The 16,940-nt window shown below is 47.8% G+C and overlaps 1 protein-coding gene across 1 annotated transcript in view; it reads right to left on the bottom strand.

Moving 5' to 3' along the window:
* Positions 1 to 16,940, bottom strand: part of ELAPOR2 (endosome-lysosome associated apoptosis and autophagy regulator family member 2) — a 181,398-nt gene that overhangs the window by 106,685 nt on the left and 57,773 nt on the right. The window contains exon 2 of the mRNA XM_063926927.1: positions 12,063 to 12,183. Coding sequence (XP_063782997.1) covers positions 12,063 to 12,183 — 121 coding nt within the window. The remainder of the gene's footprint in view (positions 1 to 12,062; positions 12,184 to 16,940) is intronic.

Raw genomic sequence — 16,940 nt, 5'->3', positions numbered from 1 at the left:
TGGCTGAGATCCTGGTCTGTGGATCTGGACTCTAGAAAAACCCTGGAGGTACTCCCTTTTAAGGGAGAAATTCTGTTTGGGGAGGATTTAAATAAGATTGTGGCTGACTTGGCTACTGCCAAAACTGCCTGTCTGCCAAGTACTGCTCCTTCTGTGTCGAAAGCTAAAGGTACTTCCTTTCATTCCTTTCGTCCTTCAGGTAAAGCAAAAGGTCAGGCTTACAACAAGCAGGCCCGCACTTCCAAACCTGGTAAGACTAAGCCCAAAAGAGCCTGGGCGGCCCGTCAGCCAGCTTCCAAGACAGATAAGCCTGCCGCATGACGGGGCGGGCCTCCCTCTGGGGGATCCCAGGGTGGGGGGCCGGCTTCTAGGGTATACCCAGGAATGGTTGAAGACCACTTCAGATGCCTGGGTACGGGAAGTCATCACTCGAGGTTACGCCATAGCCTTCAAAAACCGACCCCATCATCGATTTTGCCAGACAGATGTCCCGTTGGACAAGACAAAGGCAAACACTCTACATTCGGTGGTACAGACCCTCCTGGATACAGGAGTCGTAGTACAGGTGCCTCTTGCGCAGAGGGGCCAGGGGTACTATTCTCCGCTGTTTCTAGTCCCGAAACCGAATGGGTCCTCCCGGCCCATTCTCAACCTCAAGGCATTGAACAGGTTTGTGAAGGTTTCCAAGTTCCGGATGGAAACCCTTCACTCTATAGTTCTGGCCTTGGAACCTGGGGACTTCATGGTCTCCCTAAATATACAGGATGCTTACCTGCATATTCCTATAGCAGTGTCTCATCAGCAATACCTGAGATCTGCGATTGGCAACTGCCATTACCAGTTTCGGGCATTACCTTTTGGTTTAACAACGGCTCCGCGAGTCTTTACAAAAGTCATGGCGGTGATGACGGTGGTACTTTCCGCCGTCAAGGGGTCAGGATACTGCCGTATTTGGACGACTTGTTAATCCTGGCAAATTCCCCAGAACTTCTCCTGTGTCATCTAGATGTGACGGTCCGGTTTCTGCAAGCCCACGGGTGGCTCATCAACTGGAAGAAGTCCTCCCTGATCCCTGCTCAGAGCATGGTGCATTTCGGAGCACTATTGGACACTCACAACCAGCGGTTGTTCCTGTCTCAGGAGAAAGTCCTGAAACTTCAGAACAGGATTCGTTGCTTCCTATCTCGTCCGCAAGTGTCGATACATTCGGCGATGCAGGTGCTGGGCCTCATGGTGTCAGCATTCGACATGGTGGAGTATGCTCAATTTCACTCTCGCCCCCTCTCCAGAGGCTGATTCTAGCCAAATGGGACGGCCTGCCTCACCGGATCAGGTCTTAAATGATCTCATTGACTCCGGAGGTCCGTCTGTCGCTGCTCTGGTGGCTCCGGGACCAACAACTGTACAGGGGCCGTCCGTTCTGGATATCCGACTGGGTCCTGTTGACGACAGATGCCAGTCTAAGAGGTTGGGGCGTGGTGCTGGAGCAACACTCCCTTCAGGGGCGGTGGACCAAGGAGGAGTCCCTCCTCTCGATCAATATTCTGGAGTTGCGGGCGGTCTTCAATGCCTTGAACCTAGCCCAGCATTTAATTCAGAACCGTCCTGTTCAAGTACAGTCGGACAACGCCACCACAGTGGCTTACATAAATCATCAAGGCGGCACTCGAAGCCGCCTAGCAATGAAGGAAGTCTCACGGATTCTACAGTGGGCAGAACGCCATCTACCGGCCATATCGGCAATATTCATTCCGGGAGTCCTGAATTGGGAAGCGGACTTTCTCAGTCGTCAGGGCGTGCATGCCGGCGAGTGGGGCCTCCATCCAGAAGTGTTTCAACTCCTAGTGGAAAGGTGGGGTCTTCCAGACGTAGATCTGATGGCGTCTCGACACAATCACAAGGTTCCAGTCTTCGGAGCAAGGACAAGGGATCCTCAAGCAGTATTCGTGGATGCGCTGGCGGTACCGTGGAGGTTTCGGCTGCCGTAAGTGTTCCCTCCGTTGTCACTCCTGCCCAGGGTAATTCGGAAGTTCAAGCAAGAAAAAGTAATTCTGCTTCTCATAGCTCCAGCGTGGCCCAGACGGCACTGGTTCTCAGACCTGCAAGGCCTATCGTCAGAGCGTCCAATTCTACTTCCACAACGCCCAGACTTCCTCGTTCAGGGCCCCTGTGTCTACCAGGACCTAGCCCGGCTGTCTTTGACGGCGTGGCTCTTGAAGCTTCCGTCTTAAGGGCTAAAGGGTTTTCTGAGGCGGTCATTCAAACTATGTTGCGGGCCCGGAAACCGGCTTCGGCTCGGATTTACTATAGGGTCTGGCATTCTTACTTTGTTTGGTGCGCATCTAACCATTATGACGCTTCCAAGTTTAGTATAGCCAAGTTGTTGGCTTTTCTTCACCAGGGCCTGGACTTAGGCCTGCGTCTGGCCTCCCTCAAGGTTCAAATATCTGCCTTGTCGGTGTGGTTTCAGAGAAAAATTGCGACCTTACCTGATGTGCATACCTTTACTCAGGACATGTTGCATATCCAACCTCCCTATGTCCCGCCTGTGGCTCCTTGAGACTTGTCGGTGGTTTTGGAGGCGTTACAAGAGTCTCCGTTTGAACCTCTTGGTTCAGCTGACCTTAAGTGGCTTCCCTTAAGGTGGTGTTTCTGCTGGCTATTGCTTCAGCTATAAGAGTGTCGGATTTGGGTGCCTTGTCCTGTAGTTCCCCATATCTGATATTTCACCGTGACCGGGTGGTTCTTAGGACTCGTCCCGGCTATCTACCTAAGGTGGTTTCTTTGTTCCACCTTAATCAGGAGATTGTAGTTCCGGCACTTGTTTCTCCTGATCTGTCTCCCAAAGAGCGGTCTTTGGATGTGGTACGGGCTCTCCGTATCTATGTGAAGAGAACTGCTCCTATTAGGAAATCTCTTTTTGTTGTGTTTGGGTTTCACAGGCAGGGCTGGCCTGCTCACAAGCAAACTCTGGCCAGATGGATTAGAATGGTGATTGCAGATGCTTATGTGAAGGCTGGTCTCTCTGCTCCTGATCACATTAAGGCCCATTCTACTCGGTCTGTTGGACCTTCTTGGGCGGCCCAACGTGGTGCGACCCTTGAACAATTGTGCAAGGCGGCTACGTGGTCCTCTGTGAACACGTTCATAAGGTTCTATGCCTTCGATACTGCCGCTTCCCAGGATGCTTCCTTTGGACGCTGGGTTCTTGTGCCCGCTACAGTGCGTCCCCTCCCATAAGGAACTGCTTTAGGACATCCCCATTGTCCATTCCTTGTGGAGACCAGTGTACCCCGCAGCAGAAAACGAGTTTTAAGGTAAGAACTTCCTTAAAACTCTTTCTGCGAGGTACACTGGGCTCCACAAGGCACCCACCCTGACGCACTTAGCTTCTTTGGGTTGGTATGGCATTAGCCGCAGACACGTCTCCTGTCGTGAGAATGCAGTGTTGTGGCTACTAACCGTTGTCGTCTCTTTTCCTGCTACTGCATTGGACTGGTTAACTAAAAACTGAGATCCTGTGCAGGGAGGCGGGGTGATATAGGAGGCGGCACTATGCATTCTGGGAACAGTCAAAGCTTTGAGCCTGTTGGTGCCTCGGATCAAGATCCTACTTTTCACCCCATTGTCCATTCCTTGTGGAGCCCAGTGTACCTCGCAGAAAAAGTTGTAACAAAGGTAAGTTCTTACCATAAAACTCGTTTTTTGAAACATAAAAACCCTAACTCCAGGGCCACTTGCTTGTGTTTGCCACCCCAGGCTGAAAGTTGACAGCTTGCCCCCGCGCTTGTGGATGGGATAAAAAATATAAGGACCTGACGGTTTTGTTGGACCCTACTCTGAGCGTAGATGCTGCAATCACCCCATTTTGTGTCATCTCTTCTAGGGGTAAAACTAATTCACACTGGATAATCCTACTTAGTATGCCCAAGATGGCTGCCTCACCTAGTACCTTATAAGGGTGGAATACACAACCTGTGGAGGCTATTACCCAAAATAGTTACATCAATCCTGCCTAATGCTTACTGTGCGCTCTAGGTTTTCTTTTTTATGTCTGTGTGGCTTGTCTATTGCTGTATTACTTAAATCTTTTGTATCATGTGCATTGTTTTTGATGTCTGTAAAGTCCTGTTAGAGAAAGAGCGCTATATAAATATTATTATTATTATTATTATTATTATTATTATTATTAATGTAGTGTTGAACTGTGTAATGGATATCAAATGCATGACATTATTTATGTTAAAGGATAACAGTGTATAGTGAGTTCTTCAGACTTGGGAGGAATCCTGGGATATTGAGCGCCAAGAAGATTAGGCCTCACCCGGTTCCTCTGAGCCACTGCAATGTGGTAATTTGCTGCAGCAATGGTTGTTTTTTTATTATTTGAAAACTGGTGACTTCTATCACCTTTGTAACATAATTTGTCTAATGCTGGTATCTCCTTATATTCTGATTGCTCTATTGGGGTATATAGTACAAGTACTTCTACAGATCTGTCCATGCTCATCCTACATTTAATCACTTTCCGCAATATGTATGCGATTATACGCACCTTGCCTTCGACTAGTTTCTGTGGCCGCATTGATTTCAACGGGAGTGGGTGCATACGCACATGCCCGGGCACACTATTCGCGGCAAACCAGTTGCCACGAATAGACTTTAAGATGAGTAGGGACACATCTGTATTTTACTGTGGGACAAAATCCAGATTACATAATCTTGGTACTTGCTTTTACAATATTCTGGTCATTCATTGTGCCAGTGGGAAAAATCACTTGCCACTCTGAGGAGGTGTATAGTAGTAGGGAAGGTGTGAGAATCCAGTATTGTGCTGTCAGTCTAAATCACACCTCGAATCTATGGGGTGATTCAGACCTGATCGCAGGGTTGTAAAATTTGTTGTGCTGCAATCAGATAATCGCCGCCCAAGGGGTGGTATATTCGCCGTGCAAGTGAACGATCGCATGTGTAAGCCGAGCTGCAAAAAATCCCTCAGCCAGCGGACAGCTGCAAATCCGTTTGCAGCTCACTCACTGTGTGCAGTCTGTGCGCAGCCCAGGACTTACTCCTACAGTGCGATGAGAACAGGCTGATCGGGTCCGGAGTTGACATCACACTCTCTCCATGAAAATGCTTGGGAACGCCTGCGTTTTCCCTGACACACCAGAAAATGGTCAGTTACCATCCACAAACACCCTCTTCCTGTCAATCACCTTGCGATTGAAATTTTCGCACCAGCCTGTTGCTGTCCGACGATGCCTGTTGTTGTTTGCAAACGCGCATGCGCATTGCGGTGCATACACATACGCAGTCTATCGATGATCGCTAACTGTGCGAAAACGCACAGCTGCGATCAGGTCTGAATCGGGCCCTTAGTTCCTTGTAGTGCCCACACTTTGGTAACAGTAGCCATTTCCTGATTGGTGGGGGTGTCACACAATCAGTGAATTATGTAAAGGCCCGTACACACTAGTCGATATATCGGCCGTTTTCTTGAACAGCCGATATATCGCGGGACCGTCGGCCAGTGTGTACGGCCGATACGTCTGTGAACTCCGTCGTTCACAGACGTATCGCGTCGGCCGCGCAGCACAGCCGACGGCCAATATATCTACCGATATATTGGCGCGTCGCTGTGTGTGTACGGGGCGGTCGGCCGACCGCCCGCACACATGCTGCGGCGGCCGGCGGTGATTGACAGCTGAACTGGGCGGGCGTGTGTACACGCCCGCCAACTTCATGACGTCAGTCCCCGACGTATCGAGCAGTGTGTATGCGCAGCACACTGCCCGATCCGACCATAGATATATCTGCAGATCAATTAATTTGCAGATATATCTACTAGTGTGTACCCACCTTTAGATTGATGCGAGTCTGGGCACTCACTGCATAGCATTCTGGGCAGAGGCGGATTTGCCGCAAGGCAACCTAGGTGCCTGCATAGGGCCGGCGGGTCCTGAGGACGGGCCCCACAAAATCCGGTCCTGGCCCCACAAGGCTCCATTCCCAGAGGAGCACTACCTGCAGACATCTGGTGTGTGTGCTTTACTGGCGGAACTACGGTGTCCTGTTTAACAAGCATTCAGCACTGTGTCCGTCGGTGGCTGTGTCACTCACTGCCCGGAGCCTCGCGAGATGATATCATCATGTCGCGGGACCATAAGCTCTGCAGTGGCGGGCGGAACTGTGAGTCAGCTGTGCAGCGGGCAGGCGGTTGTGTCTATGTTACCTTTGTGATCAGGACCTGGAAGTGACATAACAAGAGGGCAGGAGAGAACTTCCACCCTTACAGCACCTAAATGTTTTCTCCGTTCGTTCGCCACAGGTTACTATTCCAAATAGTTTGTGACATGGACCCAGGGGATTATGGAAAAGGTCCTCTCCACGAAGGGAAACTAGATGCTACCCGGGCAGGCAGGAAGAATCACTGAATAGCAGATAAGCAGTGACTTCCCCTTTCTTCATATGGTCCCCGCAAGCTGGACCCGCCCATCCTGTACTCCGAGTGACCAGTGGATGATGTCATGAGGCAGGGCTTGTTATGTGACATCTGACTGTGAGTGTAGATAGTATAGCTTGGGTTACTGGGTATGAGATGCATACCTCCCAACATGGCATTTGTGAAATGCAGTGGAGAGTTGGTGATCTGGTTTAGGAAAGATGGTGGACAGGGTGAGGAAAGGGGACAGGCTGGGCTAGTAGTTGGCTGGTCAGTTGAGATGTGAGGGCAGGCTATGTGAGAATTGGGGGCGGGCTATGTGATTATTGAGGGCAGGCTATGTGAGAATTGGGGGCGGAGTTGAGATGTGAGGGCAGGCTATGTGAGAATTGGGGCGGAGAATTGGGGGCGGAGTTAGTATAGGAGTCAAGGTTTGCTGGCCGGGGGTTGTTTAGGAAGAAGAGCGGCTGAGAGGGAGTGATATTTGTATGTTGGGGTGAGGGGGGAGTGAGGGACAGCAGCAAGGCCCCAGGAGAGTAACAGTAGCAGGGGGGTGGGAGAGGGACAGCAGCTGGGCCCCAGGGGGCTTACAGGGTAAGAGAGAGAGTTAACTAGAAGTGGATGGGGGGGAGGGGGGGGGTCAGCAGCAAGGGGGAGAGGGTTGGCTGGGGAAGATGGGTGACAATTAAGCAGGATATAAGAGGGAGAGCTGAGCGTGAGCAGAAAAATTAAGAGAGTACACAGGACAAAGGAGAGCTGAGGGGAAAATGCTGTTTGGATACGGGAGGTGGAGTGAGAGTCCAGGATGGCAAAGCATGCAGCCGCTGGCGATATGGTTTTCCGGTAGAGAGGACGGTGGGAGTAGGCCCTCAGACCAAGCTCAGCAGAAGAAGTTGGATCAGCTGACGATGGAAACAGGTGCAGCCAGCAATCTCGAGGTTAGTGTGTTTTGTCTGTATGTATACAGATAGTTTACTTTTAATTAGATCTTACACTGTGGGACGGAGTCAACTGTTCAACCCTCCCTCCCGCCCCCTATTGCGCCTGCTGGCGGTTTTCTAATGTTACTGCTGATGGGCGCGACAACTTCATTTCAGCTTGCTACCCCCGGAGGTAAAAAAATATATATGGTGCTATGGTTTGTTTGAGGGAGGGGCCCCCAAACCGGTATCTTGCCTAGGGCCCCATGAGGTGTAAATCCACTTCTGATTCTGGGGTAGACACAGACACATAGCCAGGGAATCTCAGTGAAGACAAAGAGCTTGTTCATTTAAACATATGCAGACATGGACAAGAACCAGCTATCTCTTGTTAATAATTTGCTATGTAAGAGCATACAGTACTTATAATATGCTGAAGTAGAGTATCAGAAAAGCAGGAGGAATGTACCATGTAATAGATCGACAAACAAACCTCCACCTTCTCTAAATAATAAGAATCTTACATTGATCTGGATTGTTATGATGTATTACAGCAGTTTGGTATAGCTATGTGACTTGTGAATGTCAGTTTCCTGAATCACAGCTACGTGACATTTTGTAGGCTATATGATACAAATCTAATAGCCTGTGTTTTGCAGGCACTGATGTGTTTTTGGCAATACTGGGGGTCATTCCAAGTGGATCGCTTGCTGCATTTGTTCGCAGCACAGCAATCAGGCTAAAAAATGGCAGTTTTGCGCATGTGGCGCAATGCGCACACGCGTCGTACGGGCACAATGAACAATGTAGTTTTGCACAGGGTCTAGCAATACATTTCAGTCGCACTGGTGGCCACAGGGTGATTGACATGAAGTGGGCGTTTCTGGGTGTCAACTGAACGTTTTCAGGGAGTGTTCGGAAAAACGCAGGCGTGCCAGGAAAAACGCAGGCGTGGCTGGGCGGGTTTGTGACGTCAAAACAGGAACTGAACAGTCTGAAGTGATCGCAAACGCTGAGTAGGTATTGAGCTACTCTGAAACTGCACAAAAAAACTTTGCAGCCGCTCTGCGATACATTCGTTCGCTCTTCTGCTAAGCTAAAATACACTCCCAGTGGGCGGCGGCATAGCGTTTGCACGGCTGCTAAAACTAGCTAGTGAGCGATCAACTCGGAATGACCCCCACTGTCACTAGATTTAAGTAGCAATTAGCAAAACCAACCTGTTGCCCTGCACAGACCCGAATGTGAGCTAGAGAGCTGCAGGGACATGAGTAGAGAAACCAAAAGGCGCACTTTTTATACAGATAACCAAAAAAATCATGGCCCTCATTCCGAGTTGATCGGTCGCAAGGCGATTTTAGCAGAGTTGCTCACGCTAAGCCTACGCCTACTGGGAGTGTATCTTAGCTTCTTAAAATTGCGACCGATGTATTCGCAATATTGCGATTACAAACTACTTAGCAGTTTCAGAGTAGCTTCAGACTTACTCGGCATCTGCGATCAGTTCAGTGCTTGTCGTTCCTGGTTTGACGTCACAAACACACCCAGCGTTCGCCCAGACACTCCCCCATTTCCCCGGCCACTCCTGCGTTTTTTCCGGAAACGGTAGCGTTTTTTCCCGCACGCCCATAAAACGGCCTGTTTCCGCCCAGTAACACCCATTTCCTGTCAATCACACTACGATCGCCGGAGCGATGAAAAAGCAGTGAGTAAAAATACTATCTCCATTGTAAAATTACTTGGCGCAGTCGCAGTGCGAATATTGCGCATGCGTACTAAGCGGAATTTCACTGCGATGCGATGAAAAATACCGAGCGAACGACTCGGAATGAGGGCCCATATTTTTCTTGAGAATAGCATCTTTTGTTCCTGTTATAAAGAGACATCTAAATCCTCTAATGTGAAAACATATACAGATACATACATCTTGCCTCAATATGCCACGCAGTGGGAGATGCCTGGCATGAGTGAGCTGACAGGTCCCGTGCAACTCTGGGTCTAATTCAGACCTGATCGCTAGGGTGCGTTTTTTTCGTCGCCGCCTACAGGGTGAGGGTGTAGTCACTGTGCAGAGGTGCGATCGCATTTGTGCAGAGAGCTGCAAAAACAAAATTTTGTGCAGTCTCTGCACAGCTCAGAACTTACTCTTCCAGTGCGATGATCCGGCCAGGAGCTGGCGTCAGGAACCCTCCCTTGAAACAGTTGGACATACCTGCGTTTTTCCGGACACTCCCTGGAAACAGTCAGGTGACACCCACAAACGGCCTCTTCCTGTCAATCTTCTTTTACGACCCTGCTCGGTACCAGGTTTATTCCTGGGACCGACCTGGGTAGCCTGTAGTGTGAATGGTGCGACCCGGGTGGAGCTGAAAATACGTGATTGGCTGGTTCTTTTTCCAGTTTTCATGAGCTTATTATTGTGAGCCAAAAAAAACCTCCGCTTTCATGAATGGCAGGGCAGACACGGGTTCAGTGCGAATGGGGTCAAACCAGGAATTTCCAAGGTCCCAGGTGTAGTGTGAAAGGGGATCCCTAGCTGGGAAACGGGTTGAAGCCATGTGCAAAAACCTATTTTGGAGTCACGTCGGAGTCCCAGCTCATGGTATAAGTAAAATATTCAGAGCCCCTGGAAAATGGATGAATGTAGTTTTTCATGGGACTGTGTCGGTTTATTAATACAGAATATTAATTGCAGCTTGTGACTGTCCTGCAATTCAGCAGGTGTGTCAAGAAGAAAGGGAACTGAAGATGTAATCTTATTTGGTTGCTGGTTATGACAAGCATCACAAAAATTATAAATAGGATCAGACTGGCCCACTAGGGTACCACACCCTATACTCTAGTGACCCTGCAGTCATGGCTGGATTTAGCTGGGGACGCATGGCATATGGTGCCCCCCCCCCCCTCCCAAAACATGTGTTTCTAAAATGAAAGGCAATTTACCTGAAGCTACCACAGGATCCTCTAATATGGCACTACAAGGCTCAGCAGTCTCACCAGTTACTGATCCTATACATGTATTTCAGAACAGTATTTAGATTAACCCTTCCCTAAGACGCACGTGTGATAGGCCAATAAATTGATTCTGAGTAACTTTCACTTTGTGTATTACGGTGTAGCTGAACCCTATGCTTCCGCGGGCCACCTGTGGGTGGCCTATGACACCATTTCCTTCACTGACACAGCACTGGTTATATGGCAATCCTATATTACCAATATTGTTTGTGTGAATGACATTTAGTGACTAGATATGTCTGTATGCCTGGGCATGCCCCTTCAACATTCAGCCATTCATGCCATATTCTTATATTTATTATAATTAAAGGAATTACAGTTATTTTGTTTAGGGAGGTACACAGAACTATTTTACTGCATAAACCATAGCACTGCTATATAATAAACCATACTGTACCTCTCAACAGGACGGGATGCCGGCGGTCAGTAGACAGACCGCGGTATCCCGATGATCAAAATCCCAACAGTGGAAGGTAAATATACTTACCTTCCCCAATGGCCTCCTAACCCTAACCCTCCCTGTTTGTAGCCTAGACCTAACCCCCCCCCCCCTCCCCCCACCACCACCACCACATCTCCGCAGCCTAAACCTAACCTTTTCCCTCCCTCAGCCTAACCCTCCTTGGGGGTGCCTAACCCTATCTCCCCCTCCCCGCCGCCTAAACCTAACCCTCCCCCAGCAGCCTAAACCTGACCCCCCATCACCACTGCGGCTTACCTCTCCGGTAGCCTGGCAGTGTAGCGATCGGAATCCCGGGTGTCGGGATGTTGGTGCTGGGATTGTGGTCTCTGTCGACATTTCGGCACAAGCATTGTTGTTATGGAATGCCGACGATCAGAATACTAACCACGGTATCCCGATGATCAAAATCCCAACATTACCTTCCCCAATGGCCTCCTAACCCTAACACTCCCTGTCTGTAGCCTAAACTCTCCCCCCCCCCCACCACCACCACAGCCTACCCCTAACCCACCCCCACCCCTTCCCCACAGCCTAAACCTATCCCTTCTCATCCCGGCAGTCTAACTCACCCAGGGGGTGCCTAACCCTATCTCCCCCTCCCTGCAGCCTAACCCTAACCCTCCCCCAGCAGCCTGAACCTAACCCCCCCCCCCCCCCCCAACACCACTACTGCGGCTTACCTCTCCGGTAGCCTGGCAGTGTAGCGATCGGAATCCCGGGTGTTGGGATGCTGGTGCTGGGATTGTGATCCCTGTTGAGATTTCGGCGCCAGCACTTTGTTATGTGTTGGGATTATGGCGTTGGGATTTTACCAGCGGACGGGATGCCGGCGGTCAGCATAGCAACCGAGGTATCCCGATGGTCAAAATTCCGACAGGGATTGTGATCCGTCTGGATTCGCCGCCGGCATTCCGTTACATGTCGGAATTCCTGCATCGGTATTTTGACAGACAGGATCCCGACCGCCGCTATCCTAACCGGATCCCCTCACAACATATAGATATGGAAAGTTGTAATAGCATATAGTAAAATACCAATCAGTGACTCAGCAGCAGGTGGCAGTTTATTTATCAGAGAATAAAATGGCTGCATTAGGTAAAAAAACTAAATCAAGAGTTTGTATTGCTAAAAATATTTCTCTGATAAAAGGATTAAATGACTCATACAAAAGCAGCAAAGGTTTTGCATGTTCATATATGAAGTGATATAATGGTCAACTTACTGCAGTCCTTTCCTTTGACTGGATCTGGCAAGCCAGCACACGGCTTTTCTGGGTTTGGTATAGCAACTCTCCACCTGGATCCTGTATTATCACATTCTGTGTATTCGTAATGATAGTCATTCTGAAAAATTCACCAATAAAATCATTAGATTATAGTAGTCTGTCTGTTTAATGTGCAATGTACACATTAAGAAACATCAACTTAGATTTAGACAGTTTAGCTCAAAGTGAAATAAGGAAGGTACCGTATGAGCTGGTAAATAAAACAAAGGGGTGGTGAGTAGGAGAGCCAATTACAAGACACAACCAAAAGATTGCGGCTTGTGATTGGTCCACATGCTCACCATTTAAAGTTGCTTAACAAAATGACATTTGATGGTTCTTTATTACACCAAATTATTATCTGCACTACAGACCCAGCAGAGTCTCAGGAAAAATGGCTACATCAGGGCTGGCCAAACCGGTCCTCGAGATCTACCAACAGTTCATGTTTTCCAGGTCTCCTGAATATCTGTAGAATTGTCAGTTAGGAATGAATGCAGCACATCTTAATTAGTAATTACTACACCTGTGCACCAGCTAGGAGGAATGGAAAATGTGAACTGTTGGTAGATCTCAAGGACTGGTTTGGCCAGCTCTGGGCTACATAAAATATCCCCTGAGGATCCACCTAGGGCAGAGGTTCTCAAACTCGGTCCTCGGGGGCACACACAGTGCATGTTTTGCAGGTCTCCTCACAGAATCACAAGTGAAATAATTAGCTCCACCTGTGGACCTTTTAAAATGTGTCAGTGAGTAATTAATACACCTGTGCACCTGCTGGGTTACCTGCAAAACATGCACTGTGTGGGGTCCTGAGGACCGAGTTTGAGAACCTGTGACCTAGAGTAAGGAGGCACCTTTGGAAAATATTTCCCTTGGAGGTAGTGCAGTTTTAACAATGTCTCATATTTATATAGAGGCAGTTAGTAAACGTATTTTCTTTAAAAAAAACACTATAATTAGTTTTGATCTGAAAAATGTGCAGCAAAAAGAGATATTTATATAAAACAATAGTGCATGCATACATTTCAAAGAAATAATTAATATTTAGATTATTTCTGTAGTGCGCGTCCCAATGGATCCTGCACATAATGCTACAGTGCAAATGGTTTAACTCAAAGTAAAATAAAAATGTACATTATGAAAGCAGTTAACAAAACAGGGATGTAATGAAAAGGTCAACAATGACAATGTTGACATTCATAATATATACTACAATGGGGGTAATTCAGCACATCTACAATCAATTACTCTGACATGCAAGGGGGACGCTCAGCACAGGGCTAGTCCGCCCCGCATGTCAGGCCCCCCCCCCCCTCCCCCGTGCAGGTGCAAAAGTATCGCATGGCCGCAATGCATTTGCACCCGCCGAGTAGCTCCCTGGCTGTGCAGCCTATCTGCGCTGGCGGGCTGCTCTACCCGCCGAGTCCTGGGTTACAGCTGCTGTGTGTGACGTTCGCAACGGTCCGGACATGCCTGCGTTGTCCGGACCACGCCCCACCAACGGTGTTCTAACGCAGTTGGCATGTCCCTCCCGCCTCGCGGTCGCCTCTGCCTGTCAATCAGGCAGAAGCGATCGCAGCCCTGAGATGCGTTTAGCATCTCACTGGGCCTCCCAGGGTGCACACGCGCAGTGCGCCTCCACAAAGGGCCCAATGTCCACAGTTATGATGTTGGCATTAGCAGTGCTCAAGCACCCACAGAGTGGGTTCCTATGCAATCATCTAATATCCCTTTCAGACATATCCTTTCAACCCAGGATATTGCCGAGGCATGCAGCTCAACATTTTCAAGATGTTGACTCATGAAATGTCGACACAGGGTTATCTCGAGCTGGTGGGGAGGGGGGGGGGTTAATAGGTTTAGGCACCAGTGGGAGGTCTAGGGGTAGGGATAGGGGAGAAATATTTACCTGGGGGATCACAGCTCTGTCCCGTAAGTGACAGCCACATGACCGCTGGGACCAGGAGCCGCGCTGGAGAGGCTGCAGCTGTCATGAGCAGGTAAGTCACTGCTGGGCTACCGAGGATGAAATGTCAACATTCTAACATGTTGCCATTTCAACCCTGTATACATGATGATAGTCTACATGGTCAGTGTCGTCATCATGACCATGTAATTTTACTGCACATCTGACAAAACTGGTAAAACTGGCAACAAAATACAATGGACAATATTATTTATATGTGAAATAAAGCTAAAGCTACTAAGTAAACAGACTCATTTCACGGATATGCCCAATTTATTTACAGTAGAATCACCACTGGTGTTACACCCACAGCTGGCTGCTACAGGGAGCAGTGCTTCACATGAGACAGAACAGGCATTCCCAACCTCGCTCCTCAAGGCACACTAACAGCGTAGGTGTTAGTGATATCCGGGCTCTAGCACAGATGGTTAAATAAAAATAACTGAGGTGCTAATTAAGTCACCTGTGCTCAAGCATGGCTATCACTAAAACCTGCGCTGTAAGTGTGCCTTGGGGATAGAGGTTGGGAAAGCCTGGACTAGAACAATTATAAGAATTCTTTTAATTAACAAATACACAATTAGGACTGTAGTAAAATGTATAACTAGAAATGTCCTTTATTTAAATGTAAGTAAAAAAACAAACAGAAAAATCGTAATATTGATTGGGATATACAGATTTGTTGTTTGCTTCTATCTACTGCCCACCACCATTGCAATAGAACAGTGGTTCTCAAACCCAGTGCTCAGGACCCCACACAGCTCACGCAGGTGCACAGGTGAACTCATTACTCATGGACACATTAAAAAATATCCACAGGTGAAACTAATTATTTAACTTGTGATTCTGTGAGGAGACCTGGAAAACATAAACAGTTTGGGGTCCTGAGGACCGAGTCTGGGAACCTGTGAAATAGAATCTAGTGGAGGCTACTGAGATAGGGATACAGTTATTAGGTCGACAGTCATTAAGTCATCCAATATTGGTCAACATGCATTAGGTCGACATGGTCACTATGTCGACATGGAAAAAGTCGACATGCGTTTTTTGTATTTATTTTTTTCATTTTTTTGCACTTTTTCATACTTTACGATCTACGTGGACTATGTTTGGGAATAGTAACCTGTGCCGAGCGCAGTGGTAGAGGAGCGAGGCACCTTCCCCGAAGCATGGTGAGCAAAGTGAGCCATGCGAGGGGACACGGTGCACTAATTGGGGTTCCCGGTCACTCTACGAAGAAAACGACACCCAAAAAAGTAAAAAAACCTGATGTCAACCTTTTTCTGTGTCGACCTTGTTCATGTCGGCCTAATGACCACGTCGACCTAATACGTGTCAACAAATAGTGGTCGACGTAATGACTGTCGACCTAAGTGTGGTCGACCTAATGACCCATACCCCTGAGTTATGATCCAATGTGTTCTCTTGTGTTTAATAAACTTCATTTGCAAACCTTTATAAACTCCGAAAAACAAAGCATTTACTTGCTAGGAATTCCATTCATTCCCTTAACTTATTCATTTTTACATGCATCCACTAATATTCACCGAGATACATTTTTAAGCCTTGTCCTTCAGAAAGTTAATAATGGACACCTGATCTGCAATAATGATTACCCTGCTTTCTGAATGTAAAGGCAACACATCATTCTAAGCCAGACACAGGCAGAAGGGCATATTTACTAAAAGTAAGATTTGGTGTCTACTTGAAACAGATAGGCATCAAAACAGAACTGCAACAGTATTTCCCTATGGGGCACTGACAGGCTTATTATCTAATGCAATAATAATTACACAAAAGTCATCTAAGGATCCATAAATAGAAAATATTCAAAATGAAACATAACTTTTATTATAAAATTCCTTAAAATAAGTTAGCAAGAGAAATATGAAGTGACAAAGGTGTAAATTGTAAAAATGTATTCAAGTGAGATAAACCTCCATTGTGATAATAGTGTCTCAATAAATGTACACAAAATAATACCTTTGTGTTTAATATGGATACAAAGTAACCTAATTTGTAACCTCTCTCCTCTAGAGGAATTAATACAGGCTTTATATACTGTAGGACCTCATTCAGGGCCAGTTGCTGCTGCTCTCATGCAGCAAAGTACAGATTATCGGGTCCTTTACGCAGGACCCGTTCTGCGTGTGCATGCATGGGTCCTGCGATGAAGGTAACAAGACAGTAGCAGACTTGCTACTGTCTGGGGGTGGGGACGTGTCGACTCTGTTTAGCGGAAGGGAAGAGGCCACGGATCTCTGTCGTAGGTCAGAGATTCCCTGGCGTCGGTGACCATGGGTGCTGCAAGACACCCAATAGTGTGAGAGATCCGATGCTGCGTCGCTCGGATCACTACTGCAGCAGGAGGCTTCTGCTTGTAATAGACACCTCCTGCTGCATCACCATACAGTGCTATCCAAGGAAGCAGCAGTGATACAGTAGCAACTCCAACCACATCTGAATCACCCCCATAGTGAAGCTGGCTAGGGACGAGAGTATTATACTCCCATTATATAAATCACTTGTGAGGCCACACCTTGAATACTGTGTACAATTCTGGCCACCTTACTACAAAAAGGATATCCTGGAGCTAGAAAAGGTTCAAAGGCGGGCAACCAAACTAATTAAAGGTATGGAGACGCTGGAATACGAGGAAAGGCTTGCAAGACTAGGCATGTTTACACTGGAAAAGAGGAGATTAAGAGGGGACATGATCAACATTTACAAATATATAAGGGGACAATATACAGATCTTGCGCAGGACCTGTTTTTGGTTAGATCAACACAGAGAATTCGTGGACACTCGCTCAGGTTAGAGGAGAGGAGATTCCGCACAATACGGCGTAAAGGCTTTTTTACGGTAA

The sequence above is a fragment of the Pseudophryne corroboree genome, chromosome 6 (genome assembly GCF_028390025.1).
Source record: "Pseudophryne corroboree isolate aPseCor3 chromosome 6, aPseCor3.hap2, whole genome shotgun sequence".
Classification (NCBI taxonomy): domain Eukaryota; kingdom Metazoa; phylum Chordata; class Amphibia; order Anura; family Myobatrachidae; genus Pseudophryne; species Pseudophryne corroboree.
The sequence above is the reverse complement of the archived record's forward strand: the minus strand, read 5'-3'. Positions and strand labels throughout refer to the sequence as shown.